Here is a 26103-nt window from a genome sequence, read left to right on the forward strand (position 1 = left end):
TATATATAACACAGTAGTGAATATAATGGTCATTAATATAAGCCCTAACCAATCACGTAGTAATAAACCACATAATAGAAATACTCGTAGCCAATCGAGTATAACAGCTAATAGCTCTTGTAGGAAGTATGGCTTTAATGCTAGACTAGCCTTATGACAGAATGATGAGGGATGGAAGACCTCAAAGAAATATGAGAAGGTCTTCTTATGTGACGTCAGCTCCCACGACTTCACTCTCTGTCGGAATAATACCTGATATCAGGGGTGAGGGACGGAGGGTTATTGTAGTAATAATACTGTCCATGCATCAGGAGCATATGTTGGGACTATAGCCTGCGCACATGATATTATCTTGGAGTTATCCCTCTTACGTAATAGAGATAGTCCCATATACCTATGAGGGACAGCAGCAGCATGATAGGAGGAGTAGGAGTGGGATTATTATTATTACATATCCTCACCATTAAATACAGTATCATGTTCATAGAATATCTCATCAAGTGCCTCACGATCCCATAATGCTATAGCACCATGACACGACAGACATCTATCATCATTACCATTATATAAACCCTACAAGAATACTTATTATTGCTATTACCTAGCCATAGACGCTTGGAATAGCTTGTGAACTGCAGCCATCTTATATTCAATATCCTGACATCTAACGAGAATATTAGGATTACCATTAGGGGATGCAGCTGTGATAGGGAAGTGTACCTTATAACTACGATATCAGTAATAATGACAATAGTAATAGTACAGCCTTTATAGTCGGATCCTTAGTAAGCTGTTCTTGAGGTATATGAAGATCATGTGGTAGAGGTACATCATCATCGATTATTACAGCATATCTATAATAATAATACGAGAGGTAATAATACTATTAGTGTGGTATTACGTAAATTGTGGTATCTTATGATTAGCCTCTAGGAAGGGTATCCAATACTTATTACACCAATAAAAGGCAAATGTCTTATTGCCTTCAGGAGTATATAAATAATTAATATCAGGATGTACCTATTACCATTATCACCAACAAGGAGCAGGAGCAGCAGCAGCAATATCCTCAACCCTTTCCCCCTACCTCCTCAGTAGCCCATTGTGTTTGATCTTGTGGTTGTAGAGTTGGACCATTATCACATACGAAGATATGGCTAGGAGGGAATACATTCATAGCTGATCGTAGTGTATTAGTAAAGGTAGCATATCTCTCATTAGTCATAGTAGATAGATGACATGCTATCATCAGGCAACAATTACTCGTTATATTCTGTTCTAATACCTAACATGATGATGATGATTACATTATCAACATCAACAATCTTATTACGAATTCAAGGCTTTTGGTATCCGTAGAGGAGTCAGTATCATCATTATCACTATTGATGATGACTATCGATGACTCAATATCATCATCATCATCATACCCTTCACTAGGTATAGCCGATTCCAGATCACCGCCATCACCAGTAGTACAACATTCACTATTATCCACATTAATGCCAGCATGTACAACATGACTATGATCCTTCAATGTAATAGAGTGTCGTCGACCAGCAACAGCAGCAGCCTCTTCCTCCTCTGCAGCTGCTGCTGCTGCTGTCTTATTGAGTACTCCCTAATACCAAAGCAGCAGTAGTACTGGTCTAATACCTACTAGGTCTTCTTCTTTACCTGTATATGACGACTGAATAGAGGAGCACTCGGCCATTTAACAAGCATACATGCTATTAGGAATAACATAACATCCAATAGGACATCAACAAAAATAAGTAAATCCAACCATGTGGATACGTTCCAAATGGATACGTTACCAATGACTGCTTCTAACACCTAAGAACAACAATAATAATATACTCTAAAACAGCAACAACAAGGAGACGAAGAAGAAGAATGCAGTAGTCGTAGTAGTAGGAGCGGACTTACCGTTCTCTGAGTTTTCAGTTGTTGGGGGGAGAAGTATATAATAAGGAATAAGGTAACAGTAATGAGTAGGATAAAGAATATGTTTAGTAATATCTACAAGTACTACATAAGGCTCATGGTTCTACTCCTGAACATCATCAACTTACTGATCTCGATAGTTGTTTATTATGATAGGTACTCAATTTCTGTGCCTTGAGCTCCTTCCATTGCTTAATACGCCTTTTCCATGCATGAGTATCATACCTCTTGGTCGTCAGGTCTCTACTTACTATACCAGTAGTAGCAGCCCCAGCCCCAACAGCAACAGCAGCAGCACTACTCAGCACTGATGACTGTCTACTTGACCACAATGGTCCAACGTTAGGGTTGTTGCTGAGGAAGGAAGTATGCAGCATACAATGGTTTATGATGATGATGATGATTACCCTAGAGGTGCTTGGGTTTCAGGGGTCCACATGGCACTAAGTGTGAATGGTGTAGATGCCACAGGAGATGTTGTTGCTGTAGGGTGTGGTGCTGTGTTGTTGTTGTTGTTACTGATGATAGCAGCCATCGAACTAGAGGACGACTTCACTGGAGTTTGATAGTTCGTATCTACAATGATGAAGTAGGGAGGATACAGATGGCGGACGAGGAAAGGGATGGGCATCATTACTCGCCAGAGTGATGGAACATGTCAATGATGATGATGCAGACTCGGCAAAGCCACCATCAGTGGGGAGAGGCCTGTAGAGGACGCAGCAAACAATACAATACCCGATGCAGGATTCGAACCTACGACCATCTGCTCCGTAGGCAGACATTCTATCCAGCTGAACTAATCGGGCGATATATGTTTTTCGGAAGGAGCACATTATATCAAAAATGAGCCGATGTCATCTTGATATTCCTACATTGGATGATGAGCCTTAGCATCATGAGGTAGTGCGGCATGGTCTGGTATGGTATAGAATCCTGCCGACCTCAACTCCTGTCGATCCTCCAACTCCTGAGCCCTAAGGATCGCCTCTTCTTCTTCCCAACGTCTCTCTAGTTGAGCTCGTAGGTATCTAGCAGGGATACTCCTACTACTACTACTAGAGTGATGATGATGATGATGATGATGATGATGATGAGTGATGACGATGGTTGTTGTTGTTGTTGTTGTTGTTGTTGTTGTTACTTCCGCTTGGAAGGTAACTCAATAGCCATCTTGGCCATACCTTCAGCTTTCTCTCTACGTAGACCAATATCAACATACCTAAATAATGTCAGTGATACACGCCATGTACTGTGAATGATGATGATAGTAGTAGTAGTAGTAGTAGTAGTAGTAGTAGTGAATAGTGATGATGATAGTAGTAGTAGTAATATGATCATCACCTCAGGATGAACTCGGCTACTAACCAGAATAATGTTATGAAGATTACACCACAGATTAAGCCTCTAATCGTTACAACATTTGCTGGAGTCAATGTATATACATTATTACCTAAAAGGGTATAAGAGGCTGCGGCAGCAGCAAACTGTCGTTGTCATCATACTTACAATATGAACCATCCTTTACTTCGACACAATTGGCTATGATAACTACTGCTTTGGTATTATCTTCATCCCGCATGTAGACTGAACACTCCATAGGAGTCTGATTGAATGGTACTTCCTCATCTAGAGTATTAGGATCAGGGCATCTATTATTAGTCCCTCTCTGTCGGCATGCATCAGCACATGTATCATATGAATAGCATATAATCTCAGCATCCTCCCTCTTACCTTGTGATGGTATTACACATTTACCACGCCTAAGAGACCCCAGCCGGATATAAGCAGTAACTCCCCTCTTACTTCCTACCTATCCTCGATAGGAAGGCCCTCTGGTACGGCAAAGCCAGTGTCATTAACCAACTTCATGAATGATTCCTTCAATGGTACTGATACCTATACAATCTAATCTCATCATCATCATTATAGTGTATCATACCTGGCATCTAGGTCCATCAGGAGACTGTCCACCTCCTCCTTCTCTACCACTACTACCAGCAGCATTACTACTACTGCTAATAAAGGTTTGTCCTAGCTGAGGGCATTCATATATGGGTATAATACCAAGAGTAGGCTCTACTATCCATGTATACCCTAATGACCACCATGTAGCAGCAATACACAGGCATATTGTCAATACCATAAATAGTATGAATACTCTACCTAGTATGGGTAAGATAGGTGGCTTGGTAATAACAACAACCTTTGAAGGGGTACCAAGTTCCTGAGAGGACTCAATGGTAGGTAGTACAATAACACCACCACCATCATCATTAGTAGTAGTAGGAGAGGGTAGTGACATGGTAATAAAGATCTCTTTAGTATGTCTGAACAATGTTTAGTAAACATGCGTTGATTATCATGGGGATTGATGGATTCGAGTGTGACGTTTTAACCCATTATTCGAGAGGAACGATTATATCTATGAATCTCCTATTTCTTCTTCTTCTTTTCTCGTAGTCGTAGCCCAAGGATTGGTAGGACGGCTCATTTACTACTAAAGGATCCCGTCTAGGACCTGTATACATATTAGGATAGTAACGATATCTAATAAGAATATCCTCAGAGTCAGAACTATCATATGCTACACATGGTGGACGATTTAACCATCATACACGATAATAGGCTCAACAAGGCCCCCGCCCCCGCCTCTAGAGTGTAGGAATATAGCTACTTAATAGTGATGGTGGTTGTAAGATAGCTTCTATACTAGTAGTATTAGACAACAACAACATGATGAAAGCTTAGTGAAGGTTCATGCATGGTTACTATTACTATGATAGAGTACTGTATAGTGACTATTGTCTATTCACCTTACCTTGTGGTGGTAATATATTCTACTAAGTACCCTAAGTAGCCCTCATAATACGATGTTGAGTATAGTGGTATCCCCATTTCGGCGGGATTTATAGCTATTCATAGTCCTAGTGTTGTGGGTGATGGATAATATATTAACACAACAGGTTTAATACTAACATGCAATATGGCTTCGTTGTTAGTTCCAATACTAATGATATTAATAATACAATAATCAACTGATAATGATGATTACCATACTGTTCTTTGTTATGATGATGTTGTTGTTGTTGTTGAGTTACCACGCTTAAACCAACACTTATCACCATTCTTGGACATCATCTGTTTTAAATCAACAGTTCTAACAGTCTGATCATGATGTTGAGCAACTAACTCCTTCCATATATCATCCTCATATGCTCTTGTTGTTGTTGCTATCACACTACTACTATTAGCACCAATACTGTTATTATTAGTAATAGCGTCCCGTCGTTGTAGTAATAGTCTACCACTACTAATATCACAACTATTACCCCCAACTAACGATGATGATGACCTCATCCTTAAACATGAGCTATAGTCTGAGCGATGAGTAGTAGTAGTATTAGGATTAGAGTTCTGCTGTGTCATCCTTTTCTTCTTCCTCTTCATAAATAATGACAGAAATGATGATGATCCATGTAATAGTGCCGATTTAATACGGTATGATATCTTATTTTCATTATTGGTAATATCTAAAGAATATAATAATAATAATCATTGTGATATAGTTACCATATTCCCTAGTACTACTATAGCATGGCATAGTAATACTCCTTCTATTATCACTACTACATGATGATGATAATAATGATACACATCTAGGCCGGGGGGAACGTATACTGAATAATAACAATCATAATAATATACTACATTAGTAGTAGTAGGCTACTTTCTTATGTTATCATCTCGTGATATGGGACAACAACAAGAGTGATGATGATGATCAGTAGTAGTATAGATGATAGGTGTGGAGTGGGTATACCTTCTCCTGAGTACTTCTATAGTAACCTAATACTACCACTATTCATCATGATGATGAGCAGCAGTAGCAGTAGCATTATTATTACCTTGCTTAAAGGTCTTATACTTCTTAAAACACTTCTAACTGTATTATTACTTACAACTTCACCATTTACCCGAATGATCTCATCGCCCACTCTGATGAAGAACACATACTAATGATGATACTCATACTCTTACCGTACTGTAAGGATGATGATGAAGTGGTGGTAGTAGGCCACCCATTAGAGTTGTCGTGGTCGAGCATAGCAATAATACATGGATTTGTGTGGGGTGATGTACATCTACGACTATGTAGATATACACCTAGTCTAGCTCCACATTCCTTGATTATTGATATTGATATAATACTACTACTATTATCATCATCAACCTGGTCATCGTGAGGGATGATGATCATAGGATCACTAAATAGGAGTATATAATGTTAATGATGATGATGTTCTACCCTAATGGTGTGCATGGTGCTGTTAGTGGGACATCATCATCAACAACAACATTCTTGCTACTATTAGTTGTAGATGATGTTGTTGTTGTTACTTGTATTGGATGTAGTAAGGGCATAATCCTATACACTAAATAGTAGTAGTATTGAAGCCTACTTCTATAACACTATACATCATAATAATGGAGAGTAGGGAAGATATTATATTTATAGTACAAGTCATAATAAGACATCATCCAACTACTGAGGCTATGATGATGATGACGAAGGAGATGCCGGCGTTAATGATGATGATAGAATATATACTATATAAGGTCGAATTCATCCATCACTTCAACAACAACAACACTCTGATGAGAATACGCCACAACTAATAACCACATCATCATCATCAAGCTAGTAGGAGGAAATATGGTAAGAACTATATTGTAGGTATTCCCCTGGGTATACTACTATTAACAACTAAAGAGTGATGATGAATGATAGATGAACATCAACAGCATGTAAGTAGTAATAGTATTGAATACATATTGTTGGGATCCTTCATCATCATCCTTGGTATTATTATCCAATACATCACCATCCAATATTCTATCATCATCATGATGCCAATCGGTATTATTATTACATACACAATAATAATGAAGATTATCATCAAGAGGTGGCGGCGGCCACACTAGTACTGGCCTTCCTCTAGTATAGTAGTAGTAGTAGTTCATCATCGTCGTCTGCATTTACATGTTCATCAACTGCTGCTGCTGCTGCTGCTCATCCCCTATTACTATAAGAAGGGTTGTTGAGGTAGTAGACCTCCTCCTCTCTATATCCTCTTCCTAACTCCTACATGCCTATATAGTTCAATAGTAGTAGTAGGCCCTCTTGATGATGACATGATGGATAACAACAAGAATTAGTATAATACAGTAGTAGTAGAGTGGGAATAACAACACTGATGAACGGATGAATACAACATGATGACCATTACATGATAATCATGATAACGATGATGATAATAATGATGAGTGCTGCTGCTGCTGTTGCTACTACTACTACTTCTTCTTGTTGTTGTAGTCCAATATAGCTGGTAATGATGATGATGATGAGGTTGGTACCTACTAATATGCATCATCATCATAGGTGATGGTGATATAGTAGTATTACATTTGGTGATAACCTCTTACTTCTAAGGATATCCTTAATAACTTGTTCTAATCTATTGGAGCTTATCTTAGATTTAACCTTAAGTTCACCATGTTGTGGTAATGGTGGTGGTGGTGGACTCCTATTATTATTACCTTCATATCCATGATAGTAGACTTAATAAGTTCCCTAGCCCTATAAGCCTCTACTCCAGTTTGTCTCCTTTCCTCCCATAATTTATTCCTCTCTTCAATAATCCTACCACTCTTCTCCCTCTTCATCCTACTCTGCATAGCATATATATTCCTCTGATGCTCTTCCTTCCTCCTCTGCCTTATCACATTCATCTTCTTATTCTTATTCTTCAACTCATCTAATTCCCTCTTAAATGCTAGATACCTACTATTACTAGCACTATCTCCTCCTGCTACTGCATACCATCCTTACCGTTCCCTCTTCAATTCATGTTCTTGTAATCTATGTTGTGTTTCTTGTTGATGATCTAATATAGCCTTCCTCCTCTCATCTTGTTGCCTTATTGCCTCCTTTACTATATGTTTCCTCTTTAATGCTAATGCCAATGCCCTCTTACTCTGCATAATGATAATAGACATCATACCACCCCTACCCCTATCCCCTTACCCCTTCCTCCTGATGTTGCCTCCTCTTATCCTCTAACCTACCCTCCCTCTCCTCTTCTTGTTGTAGCCGATATAGATATCTATACTCCCAGCAATAATGATGAGCCCCTCTACTATTATTACTACACCTACTCCTCTTTCCTTTTAAGTTCTAACTCTTGATTATTCTTCATAGAAGTCATGATCCTAATATGTATCCACATAGTCCTACTACCAATACTAGTACCTATCATTCTTCCTCTTCATAATATTCCTCATATACTCTTGTTGCTGCTCCTTCTGTTCTGACTGTATTCGTAATCTCTCTTTATCTTTCCTATTCATCTCATTTAATTTCTCTTCTTGTAACCTGATGATGAATACCCCCTGATTCCTACCCATACCACACCTTCATCACATCGTATATCATCCTCACCTCCATGCATATTCCTGTTGTATCATCTTATCATGTTCTTGTTTCCTCCTACGCTCCGCCTCAGCCAAGGACCTCTCATGTAGTTCCTACTACTACTACATGTTCTGGTCGTCATCGTCGTAAGCACCCCTACTACTACTACTACTACTACTACTACTACTACTACTACTACTACTACTACTACTACTACTACTACTACTACTACTACTACTACTACTACTACTACTACTACTACCTGTTTATGTTGTTCCTCCTTATATCTCTGTATAGCAAGTTGTTCTTGTTGCCTTAAGAATTGTTCCTTAGCCATAGCCCTATCAAGCCTAGCTTGTGCCTCTATCTCAGCTTGCTTAGCTTCTTCCCTCTCCCTCCTCTCATCATTTAACATCTTCATCCTTAATGCATCCTTAGCCATCTTATCAGCAGCATTATCATTCTGTGTCTCCATATATACCACACCATCTTCCATTTTCTTAACCATATCTAGCTCATACCCTAATGTTGATTGTAACCATCTCCTCTCATGTTGTTGTATCCTATTAAGCTTATGTTGTTCTAATTGTACTGTACAATAATCATCTACTCTGCTGCTGCTACTAGCATCTAACAATAGCAACAGCAGCAGCCCCTTATCATCATGAGCAGGTATCATCATACCCCCTATGATGATGAAGAGTACTACTAGTACTACACCCCACACCACTACCTCCTCCTCCTCCTATTACCCCCTCAGAGGGTGTAGAATTTACTATCTTATCTCTAGCCAGCTTTACAGCATTAAGTAGATCCTTCCTCTTAGCCTCATAAAAGTCGTATCTGGTGATGACGACTATTGAGTAATAGTATTATGATGATGCACATGTACCGTAATTTAACAAGTCTTGGAGACAATTGACCGCTGGTGCCGTTATCATCAGCAAATGCCTGTATTGGACGATATAGTAGATCCATCATATGAACACCTTCTGATGAGCATGCATATACTGACCTAATCATACCATTGATGATGATAATCAGTAGTAGTATTACTATTACCTGGGGGTTAGTGTTAGAGGACGTGTAGGTCTATCAGGTATATCATGAATACTAATAGGAGTAGATTCCACTACCTTCCTCTTAGATGAAGTAGTAGTAGCAGCAGGCATTATTATTATCACTACACATAAGGTATTATTAACAAAGATAACGACATATATAAAGGAAACATACATAACAAAAACAACAACAACAACAACAAGGTCATAATAATAACTTTGTTCACCATTCCTACCTCTAGAGGCAATGTCCACCACGCCGTGGATTATGCATAATCGATTAGGATGGCGTGCGCGAATAGTTACGTCATCAGAAGAATGTTGCAGCTTGCGTTGTTGTTGTTGTAATGACGGATAGTATTACCGATATCCATGTTGCTGATGATGATGAGCATCATCATCATGAGGAGGAAGTGAATAAGGATCCTTATTATCTAGAGGAGGCTGAGTAGTATTATTATTCTACTACTACTTGAGTATTAATATTGTCGTTATTAAGGTACATTAAAACGGAACATAGATGGCGTAATAGACAACGCGTATTGGTATTTGGTAGTAGAGGCATAACATCACGGTAATATGATGATGGTCGTGATGGTATTACTATATATGGTTAACTGCTATTATTAGATATCGTCATTTATTGGAAGATATTAAAAGGATATGTGTCCATAGTAAATCAGAACCTAAAGTAGAAAAGAAACAAAGGTTACAGGATTTAAAGGAGATATGTCAACTTAAGAGTTGCAATAATTGCATGTAATAATAATAAGTATAATATTAATATAATAAGGAATTAGATATATGGAATGTCGTAAATCACAATATTGTTATATGTGGTTGGGGTGTATGCCTAATGGTCCTACTGCTAAATTCCAAATACATAATGGTAATAATAATAAGATCTAGTACTAGTAGTATTGGTATTATTAGTCCATACCCTTGGTGAAATGAAGCTTACTGGTAACTGTCTACATGGTTCAAGACCTCTACTACACTTTGATGCTGCTTTTGATAATAATACTACTACTCCACAATTAATGTTATATAAACAGATGTTCATAAGGATGTTTGGGGTAATAATGGTATTGATAGTGTAAGTATCACATTATTATCAGATACCGAGGAATCATCCTAAATCTAAGCCTTTCTATGATCATGTTATGGCATTCTATTGGTTGGATAATAAGATATGGATTAGGTAGTAATAGGGAGGGGGATTCGAACCCACGACCTCCTCCTCTTCCTCAGACACTATCAGATCAGCCCTGAGGCCGCCGCCGCTACTGAGTGTATGAATAACCCTAATAAACAGACTCTCACTGAGATCGGCCCTAGAATGGTATTAGAACCAATGATAGTATTATCAGGTAGCTTTAGTGGTGATGTTATATATCGTAATATACGATATGAATCCCCTACTGAGATGAGAAGGCAGTTGAAGCGGGCTAGAGCCGTAATAATAATACTATCATCATCATGCTACTACTAGTAATGATAATGATGTTAGGTGGAACATGAAGCAAAGGTTGTTGAACATGAGAAGTCTAAGATGCGTAAGGTTGCTGCTAATCTAGAGGAGGACCATCTTGATGAGATATTTGTTACTACTACTAGCCATCATCATAATGAAGAAAAGTATTCCTCCTCCTCTTCCTTATCCGATGATAGTAAAGAGTAGTAATACTCCCTACATCCCTACTACGTATACTCATATTATCCTCATGTTGTTGTTATATGTCAATATTATCATGGTTAAATCTACCCGTGTATCCTCATGGTTGCAGATATAGAGACTTCATATAACAACTTTAACGCAAGTACTAGTGATATATCATCACGTTGTTGTTGTTGTGAAGTATTGTGGTTGATCTTGTGATAACCAATCGAGTTGTATAGGAGTAACATACCTCATATATGCCCTAGTAGTAGTAACTATCTCATTAGTAACTATAACTTCAGGAGCTTCTGATCTTGGTAAGGTAAATGTAACAGACATTGGTGATACTTGTGCCTTATCATTAGTACCACCAGCCCCCACTATAGGTGTATACCATACCCCAGCTAAAGTGCTACTACTATTATTAGTAGTAGGGTCAGGTACACGTTGATAAGTATTAGGCCATAGACCACGACATATAGCATGTCTTAATATTGACCAATCAGGGCCACATGTATCAATACTAATAGTATTACTAGATGATGATAATATATCCTTAACTTGAGTACGTATAGATCTTGCCTTGAGCATAGCATTATGTGATATATTACGCTTATTACACCACATAACAACTGATGATGTTGGAACTCTCTTCCATGTATTATATAATTCTACTAGACATACATGATCTCCTTTACTACTACTAGGTGATGATGATGAGATCCGATCATTTGATCGTGTATCGAGTCCCATAAACCATGCAGTAGAGTTCTTAGATTCTCTAATATTCCCTGATGATAGGAATATATTATCAGTAGATAGCATTGACACTAATGTAAGTATCTACCACCACCACCATCATCATCATTATCATCAATACTATTACTACTACTACCTCAGCTAGACAGTTGTTGTTGTCCTCGTCCTTTCCCTTCATCTCCTCCTCTGTAACGAGTATATTACTAATAAGTGGTTCTAGTGGATATTGAGCCATCCTTCTCCCTTTAGATGTTAGTATTGGTGATGATAGATCCGATCCAATAGCACCAATACGTCGTAATAAACGTGATGCCCTACATACACGACGAAGATAATGATAATAGTAGTATTAGTAGTATTACATTCTTATCCTCTTTGGTGAAGGTTTATCAACAAATGGGAAATCAATAAGATTATGACATACTCCTACTCCTTCTCCTCCTACTACACCCATAGCTAGTAATTGTAGTAATACATAGGACATATCACTCCTATGATGAAGACACCATTATGATGATCATAACTAACATTGACTAACCTTAATACTACCTTAATATCTCAGGTATACTATGTTGTATCATCTCCTTTTCATATGCTATCTCGGGATACCTACACCCTAGTATTCCCATAACCCTAATAGTATGTAGTATTATTATTACAGTCTATAGCATACACCAGGTCTTTCCCTACCAGCCCTACCACTCCTTTGTGAAGCTGATGCTTTTGATATAGGGGATATACGTAGAGTATCGAATACTCTTGTCTTAGCCAATCCAGTATCAATAACAGTAGTAACACCAGATATAGTTACTGATGTTTCAGCAATATTAGTTGATAATATTATCTTAATTTCATTAACTCCTGATGGTATAAAAGCATCCTTCTGTTTATCTCTACTCTGACTACTGTATCTACAATCATAACGACCACCATTACAACAGCACCATTACTAATATCATTATTACAGATCGCATATCTTTATTTTAAGCTCTGTGTTATTATTATTGTCAGTACATAGTCCCTTTAAAGTAGGTAACACTCGTTCTAATGATGCATGTAATGATAATATATTATCAACACCTAAATGTAGTAGTATTATTATTGTAATAATAGTAGTATTATATCCTTACCAGGTAGGAATACCAATATATCCCCATCTCTTCTACTCCTTCCATGAATAAGATTATCATCCTCTATACCAAGTAATATCTATATAAGACTACTCCCGTATCACTATAACAACAACCACCACCACATTACTACTACTACTACTACTACTACTACTACTACTACTACTACTACTACTACTACTACTACTACTACCTGTATAATAGTGAGTTGGGCAGCCTCTAAGAAGTCTACTTCCTAACAACAACAACACCTTATCAATAAGAACCATTATATATGATTGTTATTATTACCGGTGTAGGAGTATAATAGAGTGCAACAGGATATGTCCTACCAGGTACTACTACTGTATTCACACTACATCCTGAATGTAGGAAATATTCTTTAAACTTATCAGCTACTACAGTAGCAGACATGAGTACCACCTACTATAAAGAGTATTAATAATAGTAATGTTACACTTTCATCATTACTTTAATATTATCCCTCAACTTCACATCTACTAGTGCATTAGATACTAAACCTAATACTGTATCAGTGTATAGTGATCTCTCATGTATCTATATATACTACTCTGTTACTACTACTATCATAATCATTACCTCATCAATAATAACAACAGTATATCTAGATAATGTTGGATCTACTACTGCCTCCCTTAGTAATATACCTATATTAATCATGATTATATTAATCGTTTAATATTATTATTACCATCTGTACAGAACTTGATCCTAGTACGATGATTAGTATTATCATCAAATCTTACTGCATATCCTACCACACCTTCCCCTAATATAGTACCCATTTCCTCAGCTACTCTACTAGCTACAGTAGTAGCTGCTACTCTACGTGGTTGTGTTATAACCTCACGGAACTGTTTATTAGTTATCTTATTCCTATACTTATATAGGTATTGTGGTACCTAACAGTATTATTAATGGATACTACTACTATCTTCATTAGTACCTGTGTAGTTTTACCAGACCCTGTATCCCCAACTAATATTGTAACATTATTATTAACAACTGATGTTACTATAGTATCCTCATATTTATGTACTGGTAATTTACATCGTACTCCTGCCAACTCCTGAATGATGATGATAGCAAGGAACTCATCATCACCACCCTAGTAGATACTCTTTATTACAGCTTTTCGTGCGGCCAATGCACTAGAGGTGGATAAGGAGGATGATGGTGAGATCATACTGATGACCACAGTAGCAACAGCAGAAGCAGCAGCAGAAGCAGGATGATGAATAGAGGAAATGTAAGGTAAACTAAGAATGCAAGATTGAAGTCATTTCCAACAGCAGCAAACGGCTGTTGTTTTACTACTACTACTACTACTAGGATGTGTATTTAGGTGTATGTCCCTTCCTGCTGCCTCTAATATGATGATGATGAATACCTCCTTCGTTAGGAATGATCTAAGGTGGTAGTAGTAATGATATGGTTATTATATTTATTGTTGTTGTTATAGATATAAATTGGATAGTAGTTGGGATAATAGTAGTATCATAAGGATGTTATGGGAACATCCTTTACCTAGTAGATGGGTTAGATATTATAGTAATGATTATAATGATTATTATTATATTAATAAGGATAAACAGGATGATATATATTGGAACCATCCATTAACACCTTATTATAGACAATTATTGGATATAGTTAATATAATACAACATAATAATACTATAATTACTATCCAACATGTAGAATATATTATACATATACTAAGGATGCATCTAGTTGAGGAGTTAGACCTATGGCATGGTCCAATAAAGAAGGTCAGTAGGTAATTACTATAACAGGGAGGACTATGATCATGATCATCATCATCAGGGATAATGATGATGATTGTTATTATTACATTAACAATTCAGTAGTAGTGCATGATGGTATGATGAGCTCATGGGAGGATCCTAGAGAGGATGCTCATAATATACATACAATACAGGTAGAGATTATACATTATGCTGGTATGATATGTAAAGTAATAATAAGGTATTGGGATATATATACGACAATCATATTGATGATACAGGTATTGAATGATGATGATGCAGTAGTAGCATCAGCCCTACCTTCACAATTAAGTGATGTAGTGAATATGAAGATAAGAGGATATCTATCTGGGATATCTCTACTATCATCATCTTCAACATTGCATCATGAATATCATAAGGTATCATCCAATATGGATGTAATAGTAGTGACATCAGTTATGATAAGATAACATGTGTATTGATGGCTATGATGTCAGGTAATAATACGAGACGACAACGATGCTAGGGAAAAAGATCACCATCATCATGATACCCCTACCCCTCCTCATCACCATCATCATCATGATACCCCTACCCCTCCTCATCACCATCATCATGATGCCCCTACCCCTCCTCATCACCATCATCATCATCATGATGCCCCTACCTCTCCTCCTCATCATCATCATGATGCCCCTACCCCTCCTCATCATCATCATCATGATACCCCTACCCCTCCTCATCACCATCATCATGATGCCCCTACCCCTACTCCTCCTCATCATCATGATGCCCCTACCCCTCCTCATCATCATCATCATGATGCCCCTACCCCTACTCCTCCTCATCATCATGATACCCCTACCCCTCCTCATCATCATCATCATGATGCCCCTACCCCTCCTCCTTATCATCATCATGATACCCCTACCCCTCCTCCTCCTCATCATGATGATACCCCTACCCCTCCTCCTCCTCATCATGATGATACCCCTCCTCCTCCTCATCATCATGATGCCCCTATTATAGATATAGGAGACAGCAGCATAGGAGTTAGGAAATTAGCATCATCAGCAGTATCAACACATGATTCCTATACAAGGTGAGACCTTAAAAACGTAATCATCATTATTATAATGATGAGTAGGCATATCAATGATGAGAGGGAAGAAGCTAGATTGAATATGATGCATAAGAAGAGGCTTATTCGTCATCGTATATCCCATAATAATACAGCAGATGAGTATGCTCAGGAGGAGGACAGTAGGGATGATAATGATGATGTTACATCAACATTGAAGAGGATTGCTGACCTTACTAAGGAACTCAGTACTCAGCTATCATAATAAATGTACCATGACTAGTGTTATACCAGATGATCATGATGATGTGATGATGAATGAAGCTGCTCTTAGTTATCGTTGTTGGATTTTAGTAATAACACACAATGCTTATTGTAATAGAAACAGTAATTACTAGGGAACGATCTAAATATATTATTGATTATTACTACGCTGGTGGTTACAATAAAAATTCAACACATTGGTAAGGGAAGCCTTATCATCATCATTTAATGGTATGATCATGTTATTCTTCCTCCTAATATTCATAATATATTCTAATAATATAGCAGCAGCTGTAGTTATATTAAGGCTTTCAACAACACCATATAATGGGATATAACACCTTATATCAGCATTATCCTTCATAATATTAGATATACCACATGATTCCTCACCGAAGACTATTGCTAACCTACCAGAGACGACTCTAGATTCACTAATGGTATGATAAGGTACACTCTTCGATGACGATAAATCGGTGACCAAGATGATGTAACCTCTTGAATGCAGACCATTGATAACATGTTGTTGTTGATTATTATTAAATGTTGTAACTTTAAGATAGCGTATTGAACGTCTACTAATACCATCAGCTTGTTTCTTCATCTTTAGTTTATTATTAATTGTTGATGATAATATATATAATTGATATATACCAAGTGCATCACATAACCTATACATACCAGCAATATTATGTATATCCCTAACACCATCTAATACTACTATAATACCATCATCTCTGTCATTCACTATTCTCTTTATATCAATAATACTACGTCTTTGCCATAGACAACCATCCCGATTGCCGATACCATCATCATCGAGTGGTTGTAGGAGTGATAGAGCATAGTGTAATCTAGTACGTCTATTGGGTGTAAGGTATACCCCCTTACTGTGTAATAATGGTTTTATCCATTTTACACAACTATTCCTCTGGGAAGTATCATCATTATAAGGGGTCTGTAGTAGTTGTGTTATAGCCTTATCAATAACCCTAGGGTAGAATACACTATTAAACCATTGATAATCATCAGTATTACGATGAGTATCCTCATTACTAAGCATAGTAATACATTTCACTATCCAAGGCACACCTTTTATGAGATCATCAATCAAAGAACCAACAACACTCTCCTCCTCATCATCATCAACAGCAGCAGCAGCAATATTCTTCTTGAGCGTATCAACCCATGGTGATGATGATGATAACGGTATATCATCATCATCATCATATGCAGAGTGTATAATAGTTATACCACATAGTGTGAGATGTCCAACAATAGGCTTCTGGTAGTTATTATGATGATGATGGTTAGCATGGGGTATTACATTATCATCTACTATCATTGAGTTAACCATATTACATTTAATAGCATAATTATCATCTGCTGTGGTTGGCTTCAATACAGCTTTAACTAACATACCTCTATGGAGCTGTGATAAGGTACATTTAACGACTGATTCCCCACACTTTTTATTTGTGGTCATCATAAGCTGATGCATAAACACCTTTATATCATCTTCAATAATACAACAAGAAGTATCATAAGTATTGTTGCATATCGTATTAGTAGTATTATTATTATCCAGTAGAGGTACTATAATACCAAAACCCTTCTTATGATCAAAGAACTTAACTCGGCATATAATATAATGATGATGGATGCTGCTATTATCATCATCATATTCCTCCTCCTCTTCTTGTTGTTGTTGCATTAGTATCAAGCTGGCATAAAGTATGACTATATTTATGATCAACCCAATAACATGATGTACTCATATTGTGATACTAGCACAACCATAGAAACATGATCATCATCAGCATGAGCCCAAAAGGACGACGACTTGATCCTGCAAGGGAACAGCAGCAGCAGTAGGTAGTAGCAGTAGACGGTGACTGTTAACCACCACCCCTATAAGGGAGGTATACAAGAGGTGCTGGTGGAGGTGATCCTTACCATCCCTTCACCACCATCTCTATGGTCTTAATCTAATATCCCTCCTCTCAGTGTGGTTATCTTAGTCCATTATAATACACCGACAATGAATGGTCCTATCACAATTCCATAATCACAACCACCACCATAACTCTAATACAGTAGTATACCGCAGGACACATCGAGCTGAATTAGTAGTAATCAATTATTACCAACCTTTTTCCTCCTCTTAATAGGGTTGATGTCATCATAACCCAATGTTTCTATGACTCATTGTGACGATATACACGATGATGGTGGTATTACATTACAATCCCTGATAACGATTATTATTCGTAATATAATATTACATCTGTACTGGTACCCTAATGTCCTAGTGTGGTAATGATGTTCAATAAATCTCACCGTGAGCACCCGTCACTATGCCTCCACTATCATAATCATCAACACGACAATAACAACCATTAAACTAAGACAGACGACGATCATAAGCAAAAATAGGAGGAGGAGGGACTATATCATGTGTATTCATCATCCAATAAAAAATTGTTATCCAATGATTATGATAATCATCATCATCATACTACTACCGCTAACTTTCATCATCAGCATTATTATCATCCTCACTAGTAGTGATAGTATCAACAATAGTAGCACTACAATTACGCATTTCGGCCATCTTAGTTATCTCATTAATAGTATCATTAAGTGAATAACATTGAGTAGAACCACCACCAACAACATGAGTAGAAGTAGTTACTTTGATACCAACCTCTGAGGTTTCATCTACAGATGATCCTAAACGTATCCTACTAAAATGAGCAACACTCTTATGTTCTTCCACAATATCTAATACAGAGTTAACCAATTGTGAATCGAACAAGTGTCCACGTAGTAGTATAGTAGTAGTTGTAGCAGTATCATCATCATCACCATGAAGGGTTCCTAACAAAGATCATTAAATACGATCTCATAATAATAGTTACCTTTATTAAGTTGAGTGATAGCTAAGTGTTGAGTAGTAGTATCTTTGGACTTAGTATTATGATGATTAGCACCATGAACTCTTTGTAGCATAGTCTTCAATATAGGCATATGGCCTTCAATACTTACTAAATATCTACCAAGCATGGCTATTTGTATATCTATCTCTTCTTTAGTAACATTAAAATGTGGAGTAAATCTTAATGCATTCTCACCACCATGTATAACACCAATACCATGACATCTTAACCAGTGTTCAGCACCAGTAAAGGCAACTACTGGTATATCTTTATGTAAATGTACAGCATACAATAGACCAGTACCACTTACATTAGTAACAGCATGTGGGAACTTATCCTGTAATCTTTTATATTGATCAACAGCATACTTACCCATATCCAGAATATTGTGTCTAATATTAGGATTATTATATATCTCCTTTAACACAGCAGAAGTAACAGCACATGCTCTAGGATTACCAGTCATAGTATTACCATACACGCCATGCCTATAATATGTAGATGCTCTCTCATTCATAGCTAATATCGATACTGGATATTGTCCAGCATTAATAGCTTTAGACCATACTTCAAAATCAGGTGGAGGTAGATTCTGATAACCAGGATAATCAACTATACTTAATACACCCATACAGCGGAATCCAGCTTGTACCGAATCTATTATAAGTATAGAATCATGTTTAAGAGTTAACTCTCTAGCCAAAGCATAGAACTTAGGATCTATCTTTTCACCAGGATTACCCTCACCCATTACCGCTTCTATCATAACCTAGAGAGTAGCTACACATAACGACGACGACGCTGATGATGATGATACTCTTCTTACACATTCAATAAACTTCCCTTCCTCTTCAGCTTGCTTGAATACTTCGATTAACTCATCACAATCATTAGGAGTTACTGTTATAGAATACCCTGATTGAGCTGTAATAATACTCTCACATCTATGTTTACGATACCTAATAACAACAGAGGGGGAAGAGCATAACACTACTGCCACCAATATGATGACTATACTAACAATGCTGTTATTATTACGTATCATGACAACTACTGCTGAATACTGCTGGTCTAAAGGTACGTCCATGAAATGAACCCTTTAATGATAGACCCAATAATGATCTATCATTACGTACTTGCCCAGTATGTATCTGTATATTATAATACTATCACTTTTGTAGTAGTAGTAGATTAATAGTACATCCATTATTCTATCAGCTACTGAGTTACCCTCTGAACCAGAGTTCATCATTAATATAGAATGATAAGGACATCCATCAGATCTAGTATGACCAATCTCTCTTTTTATATCATTAATAACTTCCATTTGTAATAATGATGGTGTCATAATATTAGCCATAACAGCAGTATTACTCATAGCTTTCAATACAGTAGTTGGATTATGTCCAAGACATAGCATACCATAACCACCATTATCATGTATTACACTTGCATGTAATGTAATAATCCATGGACCTTTACCACCAATAGGTATATATGGATTACGAGTATCATCAGCATAGAAATGACACCAATGTTGACATATATTCTTAATAAGTTGTCCTTCTGGTATACGATAAGTTGTATCACCATCCAAAGTCTTCCATACATCATATGCGTTAATAATAGCAATGGTTAAATTATGATCACGACCAAGGAATCTGAAGACATCAGTACTTCCACCACGACGATGATGACGACACAGTCTAGCAGCAGCAGCATACTACTTCTCAATAATATCATCAGAGAGGCCAATAGTCTCCTTAGGACCAGCAGCAGATCTCATCTCACGAAGCAAATCCATGATAATAAAGTGATAACACTAAGAATGATGATATTGTTAACACCACAATAATAAAGATAATACTACTACTAGCATGCTCAACCAGATGAGCTCAGATGATACTCACTAATGCATCACACATACGAATCAATTCATCATCATCCGATACTATGAACAACTTCAGGTATTTCAAGAAGAGCAAGAAGTCCAAGATTCGAGAGAAAAGTGCACTGCGCAGATATTGGTGGTTCTCAAGACATCTACACCTTTTACCGCCCGTTCAATAAACCAATTCTGAAGCTCAGAATCGTTCCCAGAAACAATTTTCTTAAATCTTGTTCATAGAATCGATTCTGGAAACGATCCTGAAATCATTTCCAGAATCATTTTTGAACGTGTTCAAAAGTGTCCTCGCGCGTTTCTGAAATCAGTTCCAGAACCGCGAGTTTCAGAATGGCCTGGAGTGGTTCTGAGCATTTTGTGGCGCATGACTTTGCTGTCTACTTCGTAGATTCCACAAGGAAAAGCTCCCTTTTACTTCTCCAGGAGAAGTTGCACTTCTTTTCTTTTCTTGAACCAGTCACAAAGTAAATTCAATACCAGTACTTATTAGTTGCAAATAATTAGTAATGATGATTAAAATGTGCATTCAACACTGTTCATAAGATTATGGCAATATTATGAGCAAGCCTGGATGAGTGTGACCGCCGACTTTAACACCTGAGCTAATGCACTGGACAGTCCAGTCTGGACTCTGGTTCCTCGGGATGGGTTCGGAATTACTCTCAAGTCCGACAGAAGTTTGCTAGTTGCCGTTCCGCGGCAAAAAACAGTCGCAACATGGCTGTAGCTCAAACACGTGAGACTGGTAGGGGTCGTGTTGGAGTTAGCCCTTCTATGCACCCCTATCTGTTCGGTGTGACCCCTCAAGAATTGTATGGTATCACTGATGAGGTGTACGGTGCTCTGAATCTTCCATCCACGACAACGCCTGGTGGTTCTGCTCAACCTACTGAGAGCGGATCGGATGAAACTACGGTTGTGGGGAATTCCAGTGCAGTTATAGACGTAGAGGAAGGTGATACGCCTACAACTGAGACGCCCGCCTCGGCCTCATCTCCGGTGGTTTCTCCTAAAGCTTCGAATATCTGGCCTACGGCGAGTGCGTCCTCGTCATCTAGGCCGGGCTTGACCAAGCCGTCAACCGTCAAAACTCGCAAGGACAGGCCAAGGGCTTCCACCAAAAGAGAGCTTGAAACTCTCGAAGAGCTGACGCTGCGCGAGGAGCTAACGCTCTCTAGACTGAGGAAAAGGAAGCTGGCATTACAGATTGCTATTTACGAAGCAAAGTTGAAGAAACTAGGGGAGCCGATTCCCGTATCGTCAAGCCTTGCAGATGCTGTTTTAGATGTACTTGCGGCCTGATTACTGTGTGCTGACGTTGCTGGGTTATCCTTAGTGTAGTTTCTATTAGCTGTATTGGGAGCATAAGTTTTTTTGAGACCATTAGATTGAGTCTAGTTAAGGCTGCTAATAACAGCCTATTACTATTTTACCTTCTCTCGTATGTTGCTTGTAATAGTAAGTGGTTCGTTGATTGTAGTGTCAGTATTTGCAATGTGAATGATGAATGATGTGGTTCTATTGTCGTGTGTAAGCTAACTTTTGGCGGTATGCAACTTGTTTTGTTAACCACGACGCAACTAGAAGATACTTTTTTACGACAAACAATTCATCATCATCACGTCAATCGTCATTACCAACGTCATTGTTGTTATCACCGTTCCTCATGAGGGCCAAAAAAGACGCCAGTCTTTCCCTGCTTGTCCTCGCAAGAGTTTTGAACTGGGCAGGAGTGGCCACTCCAGCTGCCAGATTGGGGTCCTCCCACAAAAGCAGCTGCTCGACCCCTTGAAGCCCACCCTCAACCAAGCCATCACCGCCCAAGGGCTCATTCATATCATTTTCGTCCCGAATGGCCCTGCGGATTTCGGGGTCAATGTAGTCGATGGCATTGAACGACTCCCACCCTCTGCGTATACACAAGTTGTGAAGAACTACCGCCGCTTCGATAACCTTCGTTGCTTGAACTTGCTGGAGCCTGATACCGGTATGAAGGCTTCTCCACCTGCTCTTCAACACGCCGAAACTTTGCTCACAGAAGAAGCGAGTTGAAGAGTGACAGGTATTGTAGGTGTTGATTAAACCTTCATCCGCTGCACCATTCTGGCGTGGTCGAGGTATAGGGGTAAGGAGGTTCGGTAGAAAAGGATAGGCGGCGTCCCCGAGCAACCTTGCTGGGATTCCCGGTTGCTGAGGATTACGTGGAAGCAAAGAGTCCACCATGCACAGCGCCGGCCACAAACCCGAGCATTTCAGTATATACGAGTCGTGACTAGCACCACCGTACTGCGGATAGCAGTACGATATGGTGAGATCTGAACTCACTACAAAGAGCGCGTTTATAGAGTGAAGCCCTCTACGACAGTAAAAAACGTCTGGGTTCTGGTTGCTAGGTGGCTTGACTGCCAAACGTATGTGGCAACCATCGAGGGCACCGATAACGAAAGGTATCCCCTGCCTATCCTTGAATTTCTTCATCACTTCCCCAGGAGATCCTGGCGAGAATACTATTAAATAGTAACTATTTCGCTGGGTGCAAGCGTGCCAAATTGATAGTCTGCCAAATTGGCAGACTATCACTCGTCGATTGAGTTTAAATTACAGGTTGATTATGTTCTAGATGATCTCGTTAGTCCAGATTCACCGACTTACGAGACTAACACGTATCATACGTTAAAGTATTTAGTGGAATCTAGCTGTTGGGTGTCGGTGAAGCATGAAGTTCCTGATCGCACTACTTCGAAAATATGGGACTATCTTGAGCAAACTCAATGTCGCCCGTTTGATCTCGGGAATCTCTACAGTAAATGGACTCGATTTCGTCAGCAGGATAATGCAGATATGTATTCCCACCGTAGGAATACATATCTGCATCATCCATTATTTCTGCATTCTTCAAAACGTTTGACGTAGGAATCCTACGCACTTGTCCTTGTGCAAAACTCCTTTCGCTTGTCGAAAATCAAATTTCTTTCGTCGAATTTGCTCTTTCGATTGTTGAATTTGAGATTGAAAAGGTGTAGTTGAGCAAAGCCTGCAGCTGTTGGCTTCAATGTTGCAAGATCTAATTCTGAAGTGATGCAGTTTTCCGGAATCATTTTCTCGAACGATGCTACTGTACGGTAGTGTGTGTGTATTTTCAGATAGTAGAGGGTTGGCTGGAGAACCATAGTGGTCTGATAAAGCAGTTGAAGGGCGTCCCCGGGGTCACACCTGAACGCTTCGAAGAGGCTAAGAGGATCCGCCATTTCGCCTTGAGTCTTGTTGGTAGTAGCCACCCGCTACTACTAACCTGAAAATTTGTATAGAAATTCGTCAAACATGACTTTATTGTTTAAATATGCCACGGACTCAATTTTCGAGGAGAAAATTTTCGCACTCTTTGGGACCGCCATGCATGCTCTATATGAAATGACCCTCCGTAGTTCACCTACCTAGCAAGTGCACATATGTGAGGCGATATCAGGTGACCGGCTGGGAGAGTTTTTAGCTCTGTCGTCCAAGTTTTCGTAGTAATACCGTGACGGTAATGATTCATATGAAACTATTTTCATGGAAGCAGACCGAAACCTGATAATCTGAATAACTTGTGTTTGGCGCTAATGGCGGGGAGTTTTGGTCTGAAATTCGTTTCAGTTGTACGTAGAAACCCTGAAAGTTTGGTACAAATGGTGAATATAATATATTGAATCCCAAATGGTCATGTTAAATATGACACATTCGTGAGTCACGAGTCATGACCGATTACGTCTGATTCAGACGGTCTGAACCAGCCAGTCTCGTCTGGTGATCCTCACGACGTCAGTTGACGCTTATGACAAGCAGGACTGTTTGTTTCGATACTTCAATAGCTCACCTCGTGCTATCAACGTGGCGAAAATCGTCGATTCATGGCAACGCTCTGATTGCCTTCTGGCTGCACCACGTTTTCCGTTTTGGTCTGGGTTGAAAGCTCAGTTGTCACCACTGTTACATGATATCCGCAGAATTAGTAACACAACTCGGGGTGGAGCTCGTCTCAAAAAGGAAATTTATTGGTTGTTATGCGATAGTTGAAAATTGATAGTGCCAGGTTATTGGTAGCGAAGAGTTTCCATGGCTGGCAGGGAAAGATGTTTCACATGAACGCTACTCGAACATGTGACCGAAATGAAAAATGAAAGAAATGAACCAATATCGTCCGATGCTCACTCGGGAAGCGCTCCTCGAAAAGAGCTCTTGAGAGCCGCTCAATGAAAGGCATGCTACCAGGTGAGGTCAATATAGATCAGTCTTCGTGAAACTATTTCTTGAGAACCACTCCATAGGATAAATACCCATTTTAGGAGCCAACGATGGGACGCTCAACGATAAATCAGCTACCGCTAGGATGATTTGTTAAAGAGGTGAAGTCGTCCCTGGTGATCGAAACCTGTACCATCCCTCTCACCACGGATTTTGACATCAGCATACGCATAAAAGCGTTTCCAGTTCACTCCGTCTAGGGTGTACATGCCAAAATAGAATATCACTTCCGCGAAAAGGCCCCTCTCACGTCTTTCTGCATGGTGGGCCATCTTTACGAAGCCAGGGTGTTTTGGTCCTGGGATGTAGGCACGGGCTTTACCAATTCTTTCCGTGTATGCTTTCACCGACCCCCAATTCGGTACATACGCCTCGATAGCTAATATCGTACCGAAGGTAAGTTCCTTGATATTTGTTCTGGGCGGAGGTATATATCCGCCGGATGCGCTGAAGTACGGGATGGTGAAGTTTATGGTGAGCTTCATTCCACTTGGGAGATCAACACGGAACGAGAACGTCCCGTTTGCCTCGGGAATATCAAGATTCAACTGTCCCGGAACAGATGAGTCTATCTGGAAGACCACAACCAGTTGATTGCCATCTAATGACTTCATAATTGAGCCCATACGAAGCTGAGTGGAACTCTGCCGGGCATACAAACAGGCGCTCATGTCGGCAGTATGCTGCAAGCAGTCAGGTGGGTCCTCGAATACAATAGCCGGAGGGGAATGAACCTCAGGCACCGGACCTGGCTTGGGACGAGTATCACTTCCGTCGGCGTAGATCGAGATGGCGTGTGATGATGAGGATGAGCAGTCGCATAGT

The 26103-nt window shown here is 38.9% G+C and overlaps 12 protein-coding genes across 12 annotated transcripts in view; 2 read left to right on the top strand and 10 right to left on the bottom strand.

Annotated features, from left to right (window-relative positions):
- Nucleotides 1–447: 447 nt before the first annotated feature.
- On the bottom strand, nucleotides 448–4252 carry Pmar_PMAR007356 (hypothetical protein; the record flags this gene model as incomplete). The annotated part of the gene is made up of 16 exons (XM_002788229.1): nucleotides 448–547; nucleotides 602–720; nucleotides 764–854; nucleotides 902–1020; nucleotides 1088–1285; nucleotides 1334–1621; nucleotides 1678–1836; nucleotides 1930–2022; nucleotides 2076–2301; nucleotides 2355–2523; nucleotides 2585–2655; nucleotides 2823–2978; nucleotides 3092–3169; nucleotides 3761–3846; nucleotides 3890–4044; nucleotides 4114–4252. 16 exons carry the CDS (start codon nucleotides 4250–4252, stop codon nucleotides 448–450), a joined length of 2247 nt encoding a protein of 748 aa, XP_002788275.1.
- A 1354-nt stretch (nucleotides 4253–5606) lies between these two features.
- Nucleotides 5607–8930, bottom strand: Pmar_PMAR007357 (sequestrin, putative; the record flags this gene model as incomplete). The annotated part of the gene is made up of 11 exons (XM_002788230.1): nucleotides 5607–5627; nucleotides 5856–5946; nucleotides 7307–7365; nucleotides 7415–7492; nucleotides 7549–7792; nucleotides 7841–7986; nucleotides 8036–8114; nucleotides 8167–8220; nucleotides 8261–8383; nucleotides 8450–8535; nucleotides 8685–8930. The coding sequence occupies 11 exons, from the start codon at nucleotides 8928–8930 to the stop codon at nucleotides 5607–5609; spliced, it is 1227 nt and encodes a 408-aa protein (XP_002788276.1).
- A 98-nt stretch (nucleotides 8931–9028) lies between these two features.
- On the bottom strand, nucleotides 9029–9594 carry Pmar_PMAR007358 (hypothetical protein; the record flags this gene model as incomplete). The annotated part of the gene is made up of 3 exons (XM_002788231.1): nucleotides 9029–9052; nucleotides 9199–9265; nucleotides 9485–9594. 3 exons carry the CDS (start codon nucleotides 9592–9594, stop codon nucleotides 9029–9031), a joined length of 201 nt encoding a protein of 66 aa, XP_002788277.1.
- Nucleotides 9595–9830: 236 nt separating this feature from the next.
- Nucleotides 9831–11164, top strand: Pmar_PMAR007359 (Brix domain-containing protein 2; the record flags this gene model as incomplete). The annotated part of the gene is made up of 8 exons (XM_002788232.1): nucleotides 9831–9931; nucleotides 9983–10057; nucleotides 10114–10242; nucleotides 10284–10372; nucleotides 10417–10559; nucleotides 10602–10684; nucleotides 10735–10939; nucleotides 10994–11164. The coding sequence occupies 8 exons, from the start codon at nucleotides 9831–9833 to the stop codon at nucleotides 11162–11164; spliced, it is 996 nt and encodes a 331-aa protein (XP_002788278.1).
- A 160-nt stretch (nucleotides 11165–11324) lies between these two features.
- Pmar_PMAR007360 (hypothetical protein) lies at nucleotides 11325–11490 on the bottom strand (the record flags this gene model as incomplete). Its single annotated transcript, XM_002788233.1, has 1 exon — nucleotides 11325–11490. A coding segment is annotated over one exon (166 nt), but the record flags the coding sequence as incomplete, so codon positions are not given.
- A 327-nt stretch (nucleotides 11491–11817) lies between these two features.
- On the bottom strand, nucleotides 11818–16934 carry Pmar_PMAR007361 (ATP-dependent RNA helicase, putative; the record flags this gene model as incomplete). Its single annotated transcript, XM_002788234.1, has 18 exons — nucleotides 11818–11934; nucleotides 12039–12216; nucleotides 12265–12393; nucleotides 12452–12511; nucleotides 12562–12813; nucleotides 12868–12982; nucleotides 13033–13111; nucleotides 13226–13267; nucleotides 13324–13455; nucleotides 13504–13590; nucleotides 13633–13700; nucleotides 13745–13955; nucleotides 14000–14122; nucleotides 14183–14312; nucleotides 15769–15824; nucleotides 16346–16403; nucleotides 16491–16559; nucleotides 16924–16934. The coding sequence occupies 18 exons, from the start codon at nucleotides 16932–16934 to the stop codon at nucleotides 11818–11820; spliced, it is 1917 nt and encodes a 638-aa protein (XP_002788280.1).
- Nucleotides 16935–18285: 1351 nt separating this feature from the next.
- Pmar_PMAR007362 (Acetylornithine aminotransferase, putative) lies at nucleotides 18286–20892 on the bottom strand (the record flags this gene model as incomplete). Its single annotated transcript, XM_002788235.1, has 8 exons — nucleotides 18286–18347; nucleotides 18751–18882; nucleotides 19071–19184; nucleotides 19209–19857; nucleotides 19915–20047; nucleotides 20127–20239; nucleotides 20536–20749; nucleotides 20816–20892. The coding sequence occupies 8 exons, from the start codon at nucleotides 20890–20892 to the stop codon at nucleotides 18286–18288; spliced, it is 1494 nt and encodes a 497-aa protein (XP_002788281.1).
- Nucleotides 20893–21711: 819 nt separating this feature from the next.
- Pmar_PMAR007363 (hypothetical protein) lies at nucleotides 21712–22296 on the top strand (the record flags this gene model as incomplete). Its single annotated transcript, XM_002788236.1, has 1 exon — nucleotides 21712–22296. One exon carries the CDS (start codon nucleotides 21712–21714, stop codon nucleotides 22294–22296), a length of 585 nt encoding a protein of 194 aa, XP_002788282.1.
- A 321-nt stretch (nucleotides 22297–22617) lies between these two features.
- On the bottom strand, nucleotides 22618–22830 carry Pmar_PMAR007364 (hypothetical protein; the record flags this gene model as incomplete). The annotated part of the gene is made up of 1 exon (XM_002788237.1): nucleotides 22618–22830. The coding sequence occupies one exon, from the start codon at nucleotides 22828–22830 to the stop codon at nucleotides 22618–22620; it is 213 nt and encodes a 70-aa protein (XP_002788283.1).
- Nucleotides 22831–22915: 85 nt separating this feature from the next.
- On the bottom strand, nucleotides 22916–23184 carry Pmar_PMAR007365 (hypothetical protein; the record flags this gene model as incomplete). The annotated part of the gene is made up of 1 exon (XM_002788238.1): nucleotides 22916–23184. A coding segment is annotated over one exon (269 nt), but the record flags the coding sequence as incomplete, so codon positions are not given.
- A 37-nt stretch (nucleotides 23185–23221) lies between these two features.
- Nucleotides 23222–23523, bottom strand: Pmar_PMAR007366 (conserved hypothetical protein; the record flags this gene model as incomplete). The annotated part of the gene is made up of 1 exon (XM_002788239.1): nucleotides 23222–23523. A coding segment is annotated over one exon (302 nt), but the record flags the coding sequence as incomplete, so codon positions are not given.
- A 1835-nt stretch (nucleotides 23524–25358) lies between these two features.
- Pmar_PMAR007367 (conserved hypothetical protein) overlaps nucleotides 25359–26103 on the bottom strand; it is a gene marked incomplete at both ends in the record, with an annotated part of 5472 nt that continues 4727 nt past the window's right edge. Inside the window, one exon of the mRNA XM_002788240.1 lies at nucleotides 25359–26026. Within this exon, the coding sequence (XP_002788286.1) occupies nucleotides 25359–26026 (668 nt within the window). The remainder of the gene's footprint in view (nucleotides 26027–26103) is intronic.

Source organism: Perkinsus marinus (assembly GCF_000006405.1).
Source record: "Perkinsus marinus ATCC 50983 genomic scaffold scf_1104296928640, whole genome shotgun sequence".
Classification (NCBI taxonomy): domain Eukaryota; phylum Perkinsozoa; order Perkinsida; family Perkinsidae; genus Perkinsus; species Perkinsus marinus.